At 34.5% G+C, this 15,965-nt stretch overlaps 5 protein-coding genes across 5 annotated transcripts; 1 reads left to right on the top strand and 4 right to left on the bottom strand.

The window, feature by feature from the left end:
• Window positions 1–565: 565 nt before the first annotated feature.
• PHYBLDRAFT_150118 (hypothetical protein) lies at window positions 566–867 on the bottom strand (the record flags this gene model as incomplete). The annotated part of the gene is made up of 3 exons (XM_018432405.1): window positions 566–623; window positions 699–787; window positions 850–867. The coding sequence occupies 3 exons, from the start codon at window positions 865–867 to the stop codon at window positions 566–568; spliced, it is 165 nt and encodes a 54-aa protein (XP_018286570.1).
• Window positions 868–1,649: 782 nt separating this feature from the next.
• PHYBLDRAFT_172958 (hypothetical protein) lies at window positions 1,650–2,544 on the top strand (the record flags this gene model as incomplete). The annotated part of the gene is made up of 4 exons (XM_018436906.1): window positions 1,650–1,794; window positions 1,886–1,972; window positions 2,042–2,179; window positions 2,246–2,544. 4 exons carry the CDS (start codon window positions 1,650–1,652, stop codon window positions 2,542–2,544), a joined length of 669 nt encoding a protein of 222 aa, XP_018286569.1.
• Window positions 2,545–5,336: 2,792 nt separating this feature from the next.
• Window positions 5,337–6,393, bottom strand: PHYBLDRAFT_150116 (hypothetical protein; the record flags this gene model as incomplete). The annotated part of the gene is made up of 4 exons (XM_018432404.1): window positions 5,337–5,492; window positions 5,564–5,761; window positions 5,792–5,869; window positions 5,929–6,393. The coding sequence occupies 4 exons, from the start codon at window positions 6,391–6,393 to the stop codon at window positions 5,337–5,339; spliced, it is 897 nt and encodes a 298-aa protein (XP_018286568.1).
• Window positions 6,394–8,559: 2,166 nt separating this feature from the next.
• Window positions 8,560–9,205, bottom strand: PHYBLDRAFT_63558 (hypothetical protein; the record flags this gene model as incomplete). The annotated part of the gene is made up of 2 exons (XM_018441139.1): window positions 8,560–8,858; window positions 9,034–9,205. The coding sequence occupies 2 exons, from the start codon at window positions 9,203–9,205 to the stop codon at window positions 8,560–8,562; spliced, it is 471 nt and encodes a 156-aa protein (XP_018286567.1).
• Window positions 9,206–9,823: 618 nt separating this feature from the next.
• Window positions 9,824–11,797, bottom strand: PHYBLDRAFT_172954 (hypothetical protein; the record flags this gene model as incomplete). The annotated part of the gene is made up of 7 exons (XM_018436905.1): window positions 9,824–9,868; window positions 10,118–10,123; window positions 10,214–10,238; window positions 10,771–10,824; window positions 10,900–10,988; window positions 11,061–11,557; window positions 11,626–11,797. 7 exons carry the CDS (start codon window positions 11,795–11,797, stop codon window positions 9,824–9,826), a joined length of 888 nt encoding a protein of 295 aa, XP_018286566.1.
• Between the last annotated feature and the right edge of the window lie 4,168 nt (window positions 11,798–15,965).

Here is a 15,965-nt window from a genome sequence, read left to right as displayed (position 1 = left end):
CCAGCGCTTTATTGTATCAAAAACTGTAGTTCTAGGAATGTTTATACGGTTTGCGATGTCAGTTAGAGTATGATCAGCTTTTGAGAGTCGAACAATGCCTCTATGCTCAAAATCTGACAGTTCGCATCTGGAGGGAGTAGTTTTAATTCTTTTATTACTTTTCGACATTAGTGAGTAATTTTGAGATAAAAGTGTGAGGAAGAGAAAGGTAAAGAATGTTATAAAAAAAGCAGCATGAAAAATGTGGTTCATTGATGATTTTTATTGTCGGAGTGTATAACATAGTAGCACAAGAGTATTATTAGTTTTTTTTTGTTCTTTGAAAAAAAAAATCTATTGTGCTTTATTCAAAAATTAATTGTAGCAATGCTGCAGATGTTGTATATTAGTTTTCAATGCTGATGACTATACAGATACCAATCACATAAAAAAGGGCAACACATCTTTATTTAAAGAGAAAGAATAAAAAAACAAGAGAAAGAAAGAGAAAAAAAGAAAATAAAAGACAAATATAAAAACCAAACTAAAAATATGCTAAAAAATATTTTGAACCAATCAAAACCTCCTACAATCTTCGGCTTCTCTTATGTGCTGGCTCAACACTCATTTCTGCCAGAGGAGACCTTTATAAAAAAGTAAAAAGTTTATATTAGTTTCGTATTGACAGCACCAAACCAGCAGAAACCATGGTAACTTACAGCACATCCACCATAATAGGCGACTCGCCACCATCCATTTCTGATATATTATCAGAAGACAATGAAGAATCATTTGCATCTTGCTGTGCCTTATAATTTTTTAAACGTTTATTAAAACATACAAATGAAATCTTTTAATTAATAAACTTACAATGTTCTTCTCTACCATTCTTCTTTTTTGCTTCTGGTTGTCACTTTTGAAGCTTCCTCAGAGAAGGCTTTTGGCACACCACATGCTCTTGCACTTGTAGATAGCAAACACTGCAAAAAAACCCTAATTTCACCTGTGGGAAATAGGTAGATAATATGATACATAGTAGAGCCAAATTCAAATTCATGCCTTTTTTTATTTTTAATGGCAATAGTAATATTATGGTTTTTTATTGGGTATTAGTCAAATGTTTTATATTTTTGGTTGAGTGTATGTCTGGGATTTTTTTTGTTCTTTTGTATGTTGTGGAATTAATATTATTTTGTATATTGTCTCATACAAATTAATAATAATAATAATAATAATAATATATATATTGAAACAAGAAAATCACTGTTAGTAAAAAACAATAATAGATAATTTTATTATCTATTATTATAGTAATAATTATAAATATTAATAAAAATTAAGCCTTTGTTTAATTGTATGTGCATAAGTACTATATATTCAAGGAAGAAAGTATAACACTTTTAATATATTATAAATGACACCCATACAGTAATGGTAATATAGTGAGACATTATCTAAAACATACGCAAGGACCAATCAGCAAGATTATGGTATTTTACCCAGGATGAAACAAATGGTACTGTTTATGGTCAGTTACCGACTATGATTACAGATGTCAATTCTGACAGTTTGAGATTTGTTAAACTATAAAAGGAATAAAATAAACTATGTACCTGAATCATTTTCCTTTATTGTTAACTCTAAAAAAAACCAACTTTTACAAACCAAATATGTCTACCTATTCTACTATTCAAGTCAAATGTATATGCTCCGTCTGCTCTCCTTATGGTCAAGCTTTTGAGATGGTGTCCAAGCAGACATACAGAAGACATGCTTCTGCCGATCTCATTGAAAAGTTTAAAAGAGATTATCTTTGTAAGTACAATATACAGCAACACTTTTCCAACTAGAATTAAAAGTCTTTTTTTTTATGTCTAACAAAAATATGTATAATTATATATTACAGTACCTTCTACACAAACACTACATGAGCTAAATGATAATGACATGGAGATTGATGCCGAGAACAATGAAGTCAATGAGCAAATTGAATGTAAGTATATAATTTTATTACAGTAGTATAATAGAAGTATAGTCTTTAACACTTTTTATACCAACATAGCTACAGAAGATCTACCTGCTTTTACCAAAGATTTGTTGTTCAATGGCGAAAGTGACAGTGATGATGACAGCATTGAGTCAGACGCTCAGAACGCTCTCAATGCTTTGGATGATTTGGACGATTCTGAAGATATTGAAGGTTAGTACAAAAAAATAAACTTGTAAACTAAAAAATGTAACATATACTAATATCATTATCAAACAGAAAACTTTTCTTCATCTGAGATGCCAACTGATTCCACAAACGCCTTCATTGCCTCTTTTGCTGCGTTCTTCATATCAAAGTATGTTGTGAATTTCGGTGGTGCCATTCTTATCAAGTTGCTCAACAAGGTTCTTGCGCATTTTGGACAGTCCTTCCGTCTTCCCTTGAGCTCCAGTGGTCTCAGTAATATGACCGGACTGAATACTATGATCAAAGGTGTTCAGCGTTCTGTCGCCTGCGGTGAATGTCACCAGACATACCTTGAGTCCGAAGGCGTTTCTCAGTGCTGCAACTTCTGAAAGCTTTTGGGGGCTACATGCAGAAACCAGCTTTTCTTGTCGGCACCTTCAAACTCTTCTAGACCCAAGAGAGCATATTTATACAACTCTATCACCAGTGCATTCAGAATCTTCTTTTGTTGCCCTGGATTTGAGGCAGCCATTAACGCATGGAGATACAGACATCAAGTCTCTGATATAATGTTTGACATCTACAATGGTGCCAAGTGGGGCGAATTGAAGGATCATGACAACAATCAATTTGTGGCCCATGAGCGTTCTCTTATGCTCACGTTGAACATCGATTGCTTTCAGCCTTTCGATGGAGTCACTTACTCATGTGGGGCCATTTACCTTTTGGTTAACAATTTGCCAAGGTCCGAACGGTATAAGAAGGAGAACATTGTCCTCACTAGGCTCATGCCAGGACCAAAGGAAGCCAAGACGAGTGAGATCAATTACTACCTCCGTCCCCTCATTGAGGAGCTTAAACAGTTGTATGTGGGTGTGATGATCCCAACAGCCCAGTGTCCCTAAGGTGCTCTTGTTCGTGCTGCCTTGCTTTTGGTAGCCTGTGACATCCCTGCTGCTCACAAGACCTGTGGGTTTACATCTCATGCCAGTATAAATGCCTGCCATAAATGCGACCACCATTTTCCTCGCCTTGAAAAAGGTCATGGTGTAGACTACTCTGGCTTTGTCTTTTTCAAGTGGGTCCATCACACCAAAGAAGCCAATAGGCAAGATGTAACAACGTGGAGAAATGCAAGTAGTGATGCCCAGCGTACAAGGTTGAAAAGAGAGAATGGAGTCTGCTGGTCGGAACTTCACAATCTCAAGTACTTTAATGCAGTCAAGTGCGCAATCATTGATCTGATGCATAACCTCTTCCTGGGAACAGCAAAACGCATGATGGAGAGATGGAGGTCAGAAGGAGCGTTGACTGATGCAGACTTGTCAGCATCTGCCTGCATATCTGACAAGATGATTATACCCCCTGATTATACCCCTCTGAGAAAGATGATTGGCAAGGGTTTCCCTTTTATGAAGGCCGACGAATGGAAATTCTGGTGCCTGGTGTACTCTCTCATTCTTCTGCGAGGCTGTCTTCTGGATATTTACCTGCGGAACTGGATCTGCTTTGTCAACGCATGCCATCTTCTATCAAGTCCAAGTATTTCCACCGAGGATCTGGATGATGCCCATCACTCTCTGGAGACCTTCTGTGTGGAATGTGAGGTTCTGTACGATCCAGATCTCCTTTCGCCAAATATGCATCTCTATTTGCATCTAAAGGAGACAATCGTCAGTTTTGGGCCGGTGTATGGCTATTGGTTGTTTAGCTTTGAGAGGTTCAATGGCGTCCTCAAGAACTATGCTACCAATCAGAGGGATGGCTTTGAGGCCACTTACATGAGAAGATACCTGGAAGATGCATATAAGAGTGACCTTGCTCATGCCATCATTCCTTGTATCTGCCCATCTCATGCTGGTCTTCTTGTCAAGCTAATTGGTTCATCTGTTTCCTCTGCTTCCTTTGCTTTTGTACTTGATGATTTCATCACATCTGCAAATGCAAACTTTGATATCACCAAAGGCAATGAGCCTTTACTGCCTTCTACTTTTCTGTTGGAGTTGGAAAGGGAAACCAGTATGAAGGAATCCGAGTACCTGAACTTGTTGGCATATTATTGGGAGACTTATGATGACCAGGCCCTCTGCCATTATTGCCAGCCTGGACCAGATCAAAAGATGGTCAATAATTGGATTCAGAAAATGAAATCGATTCATCTTCTGGAACAGGTGTACAAAGGTGGTGATGGTATGGCCAAGCACGGGTCATACATCCAGGCCCTTTTCCAAACAAGCAATGACAGATATATCAATGCGTATACTGGGCAGATACAGTACCTCTTCGTGAACACTGCCACAAACTCGTTTGCTGGCCATTCGAGTTGGCATGTGTTTTCATATGTACGGTGGTATAAAGAGACAAAATTGCAGCCAAAAGTCAATGAGGGTGTTGAAGTTAATGAGAAGGATTTTGTTGTGGAAAATATTGAGAGTATTCTACCTGTACATAGGATTCTTGTACCCGTGGCTATTGGAGAGCACAGAGGTGTGCAAGGTGCAATCAAGATGTGCATTATTCCATTGTCTAGAAAAATATACATTTAAAATATAAAAATAAAATAAAATAAATAGAAAATACCAATTAAATATTGTTAATAACTTTTATATTTCTTTAATATTAATAAATACATATGCTTACTATATATAAATATCTTTTGTTCAGATATGTTTAACCTGAGAGTTTGATATATACCTTTGATAGTACATTTTCATAGCTTATGTTCTAAAATTACTTTAAAAACAAACAAAAAAATGTATTCAACCCAAAGTCAATGTATAAACGATGCACATCTTTTACATTGCGGATTCATCAACAGGTATATGTTTGCACAATACTTGAAAAAAAAAGCGTTTTATTTTATTTTATTTTATTTTATTTTATTCAATTTATGTCATTTTATTTACTTAGGTTTTTTGTTTTTATTTGTTTTTATTCCATTGAAATTGCCCATTCTGGTAACGTGATGGCCAAGCTAGCAGGAATACTCTTGGTTCTAGTTGAACAGTTTTGCTCCAACAAACTATTTGCCTTTTTCTTTAGTCTGACAACAGAAAAGTCATCAACCGTATTAATAACCGCTTGAAGCTATTTTTATAAGAGAAATATATAAGTAACTTGTCTTATCAAATATAGTGTTTTAAAGATTCTTTTTTCTATATGAAAATACCTTATTGCTTCTTCAGCTAGGACGATAAACTTGTAATTTGCCTTCTTCATCACTCTCGCCATCTGACATGACAGTTCTCAAAAGAACTCTACCACAATCAGGTATTTTCATCAATGTGTCAATATTAGTTTTGTAGATCTGGTATGTTAAGACACGACGATCGTAAAGCTATACGTAAAATATTTTAAATATAAGTAAGTAGAGTATAAATATACTTTTTACTTAAAATTCCAACTTACCACCTTTTTGCGACTGCGTCTTCTTGACGAGCTTTGCCAAGAAGTTTTCTTACTAGGAGAGGATCTGAATTCACGTACTTGGTTCCAAAAGTGGTTCTTTATTATTCTGATAAGATCGCTTGTGGGAACCTCAACAGCATCTTTCTGAATTCTCAGATAATTCACAAGTTGCATGGCAAGAGCATTGTTATATTCGTCCTTGAAATTATTTGTCAAAGACTATCCTACTCTTTCGTTGTTTTCAGCAACTTTGATGCGATCCAAACTGGTGAAATTCGGGTTTCTTATGTACCCATAGATGAGTTCCTATAGTTTTTTTTGTTAGAAATATAGAAAGGTTATATTCATTTTAAAAGTTTATATACTGATATCTTCGGGTAACGTTTTCCTGATAAATTTATATCTGATACAGTTGTATCCTCTTCTATCAGAGAAGCATAGTCTCTTACTGAGATAGTGTTTCTATTTGTCATGTTGCTTGTGGTAGCACTGTTGAGCGTTGTTTGTGCATCAATAATATTGTTGACAGCCTTTTTAAGATAGGCATTCGTCTCATTTGAGAGATGAACACCTGTTTCCACATTATTTATCCGTCTTGATATCTTATTGATTTCACTACTCAACGAATCGATTTTCTCATTGGTCGATTCCAGGAGCTCAAGAATCGAGTCTCTCTGACCAATATCAAGCTCTGTATTGGGGGCAGTGACAGCAAGAGAGACAGTGCCTGAAGTACAAGCAATGTTAGTAGTAGTTGCTAGTTCACTACGTTCGACAGCACGCATTCTGGTGTTTTGGTGACAGAGAAGAGAAATGCAGCGATTGCTCATGTTTCTTTTATTGAATACATTAATGACGGTTAATTATCAATATACACTTCGAATGATCATTTTGGATATATATATACAGATAATAAAATGAAGCGAGAGAAAAGATAGTTTGTTATCATATTATGAATGCTATTTAACTATATTTTATTAATAGTAATCTTTATTCAGTAACGTATCTTTTAACCCAGTGAGACATGGCTTGTCAGATATGAAGCTGAGCAGGAATCACTTTTTTTTTTCTTCAGAACTGTGGTGATCCAGACACTTGGTTGTTGGATTTATTACATTTAAGAACATATTCCTATTATTATAGTAAAACAGCTATCATTACAAGAACAAATGAATAATTTATTTATTTTACTTATGGTAAATCAATAAGACCAATAATTAATTACAGAAAGTACTGTAATTATGACAGCTCAGTAAGCACTGAGTTAATATGAGGATACTGCAATTAGATTAAATTATAAACATAGCAGTACCAGCTCTCTAATATCTAAATGAACTCAGACTTAAGAAATTAAGATGTGACTGACAAAGCAGATCGTGTTTTGATATAAAAAGGACAACTTTGTATTCTTTAATAAAGACAACCTATATACAGTCTCAAAGTATTCTTATATACGTCTCAATCTTTTTTACTGTTGATTTTATTCTATAAAACTTCACAAGAACGGTATTTTATTGCCAGCATTTTCTCAGGGTCAAACCAACATAGATCATTGCTTTTTTTTTCTTTTTTTGGCTTATTTATTTTGGTTTATTATTTTTTGCTAGTGACTCTTTTCTTTCACGCGTTCTTTTTCTTCTTGTTCTTATGTCTATTATGTTTTTCCTACTATTACTATATAGCTGATCATCGTTATAGATTCTTTTACTTTTCATGATAGATATTATTTATTGCAGATAAAAAAGGAATAACAATATAATAAATACTCACCACTGACGATCTTATTTTATGTAACCCCCAGCAATCTCTGTTATCTTTGACATTGATGTTACAATCTATTATGATAGTAAGACTTTATCACATAGCTATTGTCTCTTTTTTCTAATCTATTACAGTTCACATAGACCTCTCACTCAAGATCCCTACTGTGATCAGCATGAACTAGTTTTTATCTTATTTTACGTTTGATTATTCTCTGGTAAGTTGACTTTGACAATTGTTCATTATATTTTAATACTTGTTTGTACACAATACTTAAGGCTGTTTATTGTAGTTTAATCAACAGTACTAAACCCCGGCCACCAATGCAACCAAGTTAAATATAATTCATTATTAAAACTGGTCAGTAGATCTCAACTAGAAAGTAAGTATTACAAAGAAAAAAACATCAGGTTTATCCAAAAAATTAATATTTTCTCTTTCACTCTTAGAAAGTTAAGTATACCGTCAAGTAAGTTATATAGCTCACTCAAAATAAGCAAGAAATAATGCTGGTAATACAGCAAGAAAGAGTATCAACCAATACAACTATAGTATACAAGACTCAAAAGAAGCAAGAATAGACTATATATATCAAGAAACTATTGATTATATCAAATGAAATAAAATTCAACTAAAGAATATTATTATTATTCAAATATTACAAAAAATAAACAAACCAAAGAGACTTGTTTTAATAAAGAAAACCAAGCCTATTCATCTGGTTTTATATACAATAAAAAGACCAGTTTCCTCAATTCTATATACAATAAAAAAAACCTGTTTCCTCACTTTTACATATAATAAAGATCTGTTTTCTCATTTTTGACTGTTAAACATATAACCCATTTCCACAATTTATTTCATCCTGACTTTTTTTTAATTGCTTTCATAAGAAACAAATCCAATCATCATGTATCAAATCTAACAGAGAGTTCTATATAATTGGTCATCTCGTCATTTGAGTTTGTGTGTATAAATTACAACAGGCCATACAAAACACTGTATTCATTGAGAGTAAAGCGCAAGTATAATATATTATTAGTTTTGCGCAGCTTGCTGGATATAAACTCATATACCTTTAGACTCCGTCAACCTATATATCTGATCATATACTTCATTGCCATAGATAAAAGTTCACTGTATATCAAAATTAAATATCACTATTAATGGGGGAGTATCTCATCTTCCACTTAGATTTATCTGATATTTGAGCAAGATAAAATTGGTAAATTTTTCTAGTGAAAGCCATTATCCTTTGCTATTCTCTCTAATTGCATCATGTAGTATTCCCGGTGCTTTGCTGGGATACCTTTCCATTCTTTACTTAAAGCAGAAAAGTCTTTGTCAATGAGATTGTGCTTGATTGTGCGTCTCAACGTCTTGAACTGCAATCGTTTCATAGACAAATCATTGTCTGAAAGAAGTACTAGTTGAGGCAAAGGTTGTCCTCCCGGAATTTCTTTGCAGCATGCTTTCCAGTCCTGTTCATGAAGCAACTGCAACAACAAATTGTATTTCTGGGCTTCGTTTTTCCCTTTGAAATTGCCACCTGTGCCAATTACTCACTTGCCAAGCTGGTCAGGATACTTGGTGAATTGAGATCTTTTCACAGACTCAGCAACATGTTCAAGAGCTACCAAAGAGGAAATTGTATGCCATAATATTAATAAGGCAAGCGAATGTACTAGAATAGAGTAAATATGTCTTACCACTTTGCTTAATAATGCTTTGTTGCACTGTACTAAGGTCTTCCGCACTGACAGCTGGGGCAAATTGTTTGCTAAACTGATCTTGAAGCATGTGTACCATTTGCTTTATTTTGGCAATATCAATTTCAATTTTTCTGACAGAGTTTATGAGTGTAGTGTTGATATCAGACATTTTTTGAATTGTTATTTTTTAAGAAAGATAAAAAGAATAAAAGTTATAATTCCCATTATATATATATTTCACAATGTTTACTTATTTAACTTCTTGAAAAGATATATAACAGCTTAACTGTAAACATGTTACTATGACATTATTTTTTTAATTTTCGACACCAGAATATTTTACTGGTTAAAAAAATGACATCAGTGTAAATGGACTTTGGAATAGTAACACAATGTTTAAATGCAATATAGTTAATTAAGCATTCATCATTGATCTTGTAAAGTAAATGTTATAATAGTTATACTTACACTACGGCGGAGAAAATGGTAACATGTTACCACTTTGGTAACATAACTGCCATTTTTTACTTAATAAAAAATGGCAGTTATGACTCTGTATAAGGCCAAAACAGGCACTGTTACCATTTTTTACATAGTAAAAAATGGCAGTTATTTATTATGTAAAAAGCCAAAACAAGCACTGTTACCATTTTTTTCATAATAAAAAATGGCAGTTATTTATTATGTAAAAAGCCAAAACAGGCACTGTTACCATTTTTCAAAAAAAAAATCAAGCGTCCTTCCTTTCCTCTATTACATTCTTTCTTTTGTTCTATTGCTTTCAATTCTAGCACAACCTCTTGTTTTTCCTTTGCAGCTTTAACAGAATGGTCTGTTTTTTATTATACAATATTGAATCGGGTTTAATTGAATTGAATCTTTATTTCAATGCATGTTTTATTAAATGAAAATGATAATAATAATAGTAATAATGAAAAAACAATTCCATCAGCCACTCGCAATAAAAAATGGTTCTGTTTAGCTACTGCAAAACGTATGCAGTAAAACACTACTATTCAAATTGTATTTCATATACTTTGGGTATTCTAATATATCTTAGATAGCACTTATTATTTTTTACCGATTTCTACAAATATACTAATATTAGAGAAAAAACTTAAAATAAATAAATAGATATAATATTATTATAATGCTTACCTTTATATAATATGCTTACTTGTTCAGTAAAATAAGCATTTACTCTAAGAATATATATATATATTAAAGAATGTATTAATATTTAAGATCTATATATAAGAAAAGCAATAAAACATAAGCACTATAGAAAGTCGTTATCATAGAAGAAGAAAAACTTGAGCAAAGATTCAAGTCATGTAACATGAAGCTAATTCGAATCTGATTCATACAACCGGAATGAGCATCTTGTTAGAAAGCTTAACGTGTTTATTCTACTCAATATACTTACATATAATAGAACGACTCCCAAGTATAATATATCAGTACAAAAATATTACTATTAATTTTTTTCCCAAAAAAAAGGCTATATACTGTTTCCTTTTATATTTGAATGTAGCAGAATTGTAGATGCTGTACATTAGCTTCAAATTCTTGTAATCACAACATTAGCAATCATATGAAAGAGGTCGATAAATTTTTTATATGAAAGAAAAAAGGAATAAAAAACATAAAAAGAAAAATGACGAGATAAGAAAAAAAATGTACTAAAGACAGACTAAAAAAATCAAACTCGGCCAATCACAGCAGCCAAACTACGATCTTCGGCTTCTCTTGCGAGCAGGCTCGACACTTGCTGTGGGTGGAGGAGACCTACATAAAAGAGTAAGAAGTTTATATTAGTTTTGTATTAACAGCGCATGAGAAAAAGCAACAATGGTAACTTACAGCACATCTGCCATTATGGGCGACTCAACATCACCAGTTTCTGACATATCAGGAGAAGAAAGCGAAGAATCACTTATGTCTCGCTGTGTCTATAGCATAATAAAAGGAAACGATGTTAATTAAAGTTTACAATATATAGATTTGTTAATTGATAAACTTACTTTGTTCTTCTCTGCCATTCTTCTCTTGTGCGTCTGGTTGTCGCTCTTGAAGCTTTCCCGAAGAAGGCTTCTTGCACACCACATTCTTTTACATTGGTGGATGTGCAATCCACCATTCTTCGCCAACCTCTCCAAATGCATCATGTAGTATTCCCTGTTTTTCTCTGGGATATTCTTCCATTCTTTTGAGGCCGCAGGATAGTCTTTGTCAATGATATCATGCTTTACCGTACAGCCTAATGTTTTGAGATGCAGTCTTTTTACTGTCAAATCATGGTCTGAAAGAGGGACTAATGGGGGCAAAGGCTGCCCTTGTGGAACTTCTTTGCAGTGCGCCTTCCAGTCCTGCTCGTAAAGAATCTGAAGCAACAGATTGTATTTTTGTGCTTCGTTTTTTCCTTTGAACTCGCCGCCAGTATTGATTACTCGCTTACCGAGCTGATCAGGGTACTCTGTGAGCTGGGCTCTTTTCACAGACTTGGCAATGCGCTCAAGAGCTACAAAAAATGTATGACAATATTAATAAAGTAAATAAACATCTAAGCACAGAATATATATGACTTACAACTCTGCTCAATAATGCTTTGTTGCATTGTAGTTAGATCTTCCGCACTGACTGCTGGCGCAAATTGATTGCTGAATTGCCTTTGAAGCTCGCGCAATGCTTGCTTGATTTCAGCAAGATCAACCTCAATCTTTTGAATTGAGTTGAGGAGAGTTGTGTTAATATCGGACATGTTTAAGTTTTTTTTTAGCTATAAGCAGTGAGTTGAAAAGAAAAGGTGATAGTTTAGACAAGTAGAATAAGAGCGATTTGAGTTTGAGAAAGGCAACAATTTATTACAAGCAATTGATAGCTATTTATATGAAAAAGATACAGACAGATGTACAAACAAAACATATAAAAGAAGGGATGCTTATGCACTTGTATGCACCTGTCTGCACCTGTCTGCAGTAGCTCATGTGAACATGATACAGTCTTTTTGTGTCGACACAACAAAACTGTAAGAAATATAAAGATAAAATGAATTAGACTTTAAATCAATATTATATGTATAAATGTTCATACTTTGCACCGTCTACATATTAAACGTTTTAAAGTATATGATATAATAATATAACTCTATACATATTGCAGATATAGCATGAAATTTGGTTAAAGTTCTCGATGACAAAACCCTGTACCAGTTAAAATTATAACTTTAAATATACTCTACAGTAGCTATATAACATCTGAACATCATATAGTTAATTAGCCCCTTTTTATCAACATTAAAGTAAATGTTATGATACTCAAGTTCATATCATACTTATTATCATTATCGACTAAAACGCGTTTTGATTGATGCTGTCATCAAAGGTAAAAATAATTTTAACTGTCATTACTATTATTTACCAAGGGGCATTTTTGACTGAAACCATACATTTTTGAAAAAGGTGTGCTTTAACTCACATCGGCACTTTCAATTAACACCCCTTTCGATCAGTAGTGCTTATCTTGATGATGTCAGTAAAAGAGTATCAGACTATAGCCCTCATTATCTATATCTATTTCTTTAAGTTTTATACATAAACAAGAAAATAATGCTATTAGCTAAATATATATTCACTATCTCAAAAATATTATTAGTACAACACAGATAATATAAATATGTCTTTTCTACCAATGTGTTTAGACAGTACTACTTTTTTTTAACTGTTAATTATTAGAAGGCTGTTTTTCTTTGCCTTTGGTATTAGAGAGTAATTGATAATTTATTTAAAAAAAAACATAAATTATTTGGTCATTAATTATCCTAAATATACATATACCTCTTTATAAAGCCCAAAGAATGTCTAATCGCTCACAAGTAAAGAGTACGTGTCTGTTTCACCGGTGCTCTTTTAATGGTACCCCCTTGTCAACCAAGAAGTATTTTAACTTACATCATAATTATTAATGAAGAAGAATCTTTCCAACCACGGGAATTATTTACTGACAGGTGTTTCACCTAGCATTGACATTACTGTAATCATTGCTATATCATCATTATGAGAGAGAAAAAGAAAAAGAGCTGCAAGCATTTTGGTTAAAAAATAAAGAGTATATAAAGATGTCTTTTACATTTAATAAATAGCACCAAAATCCTCTTCGCAGCTTTATTTTATATATTACATACGTACCAACCCAACCAATATGTCTTCTTCTAACGCCAGCCAGCAGAAAGATAGAATATCTACACAGCAATACCAATGTGATCAATGTGTCTTGTTTTTTGATAACTACCAGAAGCTGCAAAACCACAAGAGAATTCACAGAGGAGATTCAGCAACAATGACTGAAATTGACCAGTCTATTCTGGATGATGTTGACATGTACCATGACGAAAATGATACTAGTAATGAAGATGAATCTGTTAGCAATTCAGGTAATGAAAAGAGCTGTAATTGTATTATTTATTTTCCAATCACTAAATAATGTATTACAGAATATACTATGGAGTCTATGGAGCTTGATAATACTATTTCATGTAAGTGCGCATGTAATTTTGAGGACAGTGAGGGTGAAGCTCACATTTATGACAGCAGCCGAATCAGTACAAATACTTTTACCAAGGCCGAGTTGATGAGTATTCATCTGTCTCAATTGATGCTACAGCATAGAATTGCTAGAGCAGCATATAGAGACATTGTTCAATTTATAAACACTGTCATCCGAGACCATGACGATATAATGATGGGTAAAATATTATATTTTCTGTTACCTTGTACTTTAATTCCAGATCACTAACATGTAGTGATATCGTTTTTTTTTAGAACCTGGGGCTAAGATCAGTCATGGCGAAACTGTTGATGCTTTGCTCAAGTCAAAGTCAAGTGTCAAGGGCCATGAGTATGATGTCTGCTCTAGTGGTTGTCGATTGTATGGCATTAATGACGACCAGGAATCTTGTGTTGACTGCGGCAAACCGCGATACAAGACTGATCCCGATCAAAGTCAGACACCAGCCGCCAGTATGAAACTTATGTCAGTTGGGGATATGCTTTCTCAAATGTTGGCAGATCCAGCCACAAGAGAACTCCTCTGTTACAGAGCAAACCGGGAATCTGTAGCTGGTCAGCTAACCGACATTTTTGATGGTGACAATTACAAGCAGTTGGTGCAGCAGGGCCTGTTCTCCAATCCCGATGATATTGCCATTGGGCTTTATACCGATGGGTTTGTCAATCAAAAGAAAGACAAAAACTCATATACCATCATCTATTGCATAATATTCAACCTAGACCCATCCATCAGGTAATTAATTAATTTATTACTATTTATTATTATTATTACATTTTTTTTTAAAAAAAAATTACTAATAAAATACTTAGATATACCAACAAATACCTTTTGCAACTGGCAATCTTGCCTGGCCCCAAGAAGTCAACTCATTTGGACTCCTTTCTTATACCCATCATCAATGAATTGCGAGATCTTGAGGCACATGGCTTGGTTGTCAAGCACAATGGAGTGGAGCTTTGCAGATCCAAGGTCTATCTTCTGCTTGCTTCTGGCGATATTCCAGCTGTAGCTGATATGGCCCACATTGGTTCCCATACAAGTTTATTTGGTTGCCGTTTTTGTGAGACCAAAGGCAAATGCCCTACTAACAGACGGCATGGCATGTACTTTGATGACATTTCCGCCCGGTTAAGACCTTTGGAAGACTTCAAAGTAGGCAACCCTGTAAGTATACAAATGTTCAATTAGCCATCTTTTTTTCATACTAAATAACTGCTTGTAATAGTTGAAGAACATATACCAGCTGAGCATATATACCCAACTCTCAGCCTTCTCTGAATCATCATTTTTTGCATTAGATGAACTTCATTTAATTGCAAGAGGGATTGGAAAGCTTGTGTATGACCTGATTACCGTCACCCTCACAAAGGAAACCAAATTTTATTATACCCATCCAGACAATACCCTCAATACCACCGAATACCCTTTTCATATACCAAGAGCAGACCTTGTAACAATCGGAAACTGTATCACCAGCTCACGAAAATATATACCCACCTCATTTCAAGGCAGTTTCGACAACGTATTTGCCAAGATCGATGGTACTCGCGCAGTGGACTGGCTTGACTTTCTCTTATACCTTGTCCCCACTTTGGTCGTGCCTTATTTACCAAATAGGGCTGTTAAAACAGCTCTATTATCTCTCGTGAAAGGTTGCACGCTTGCCTTGCAATGGACGTTGACATCAGAATTGCTTGATGAGATGGAGTCGTAAGTTATTATACGTCTCATATATTATCATTACAAATAGCTGATTGTTACCATTTTTTAAATATTAACAATAGATACTTCAAGCACTGGCACTCGGTTTTATACCAACAAGTCCAGAATAATACCCTGTCTCGTAGTGTTTTCCGACCAGTGCAACATTACCTGGTCCATATACCCTATATCATCAAGCAGCAAGGCCCCCTGCAATGCTACTCCACTCGCTCAATGGAGAGAGTAATTGGCGTCTTCTCGAAATTGATTAAGTCCAAATCAAAGGGTGGCCAAAACGCCAGTTTTCTCGTCGAGCGATTTGCGATTCACAATTATACCAGCACGGCAATCAGCATCTGTGATGAAATCAACCTCATTCGGCCAAAGCCATATGGAAGAGAGAGCTACATGGACCTTCCTAATGATCCTAGTGGTGCGCAGTTGTGGGAGCTGTTTCATCAGTTTGTTAATTTGAATGATGATTCGGTGGAAGGTGTAGGCAGCCCTAGTGTGAAGGAAGCTTTATTGAAATACTACCAGAGAACAACAGGCTTGACTGGCCACGAGTTTGGTGACTCTGTTGTTGTTGTAGCTGCACGTCTGTGGATGGACTCGACTGTATATTCCTCATGCATGTACCGAAGAAAGAAAAACGAGAC

The sequence above is a fragment of the Phycomyces blakesleeanus genome (assembly GCF_001638985.1).
Source record: "Phycomyces blakesleeanus NRRL 1555(-) unplaced genomic scaffold PHYBLscaffold_24, whole genome shotgun sequence".
In the NCBI taxonomy this organism is placed as follows: Eukaryota; Fungi; Mucoromycota; class Mucoromycetes; order Mucorales; family Phycomycetaceae; genus Phycomyces; species Phycomyces blakesleeanus.
Note: the sequence above shows the minus strand (reverse complement) of the source record. Positions and strands in the feature narration are given on the sequence as shown.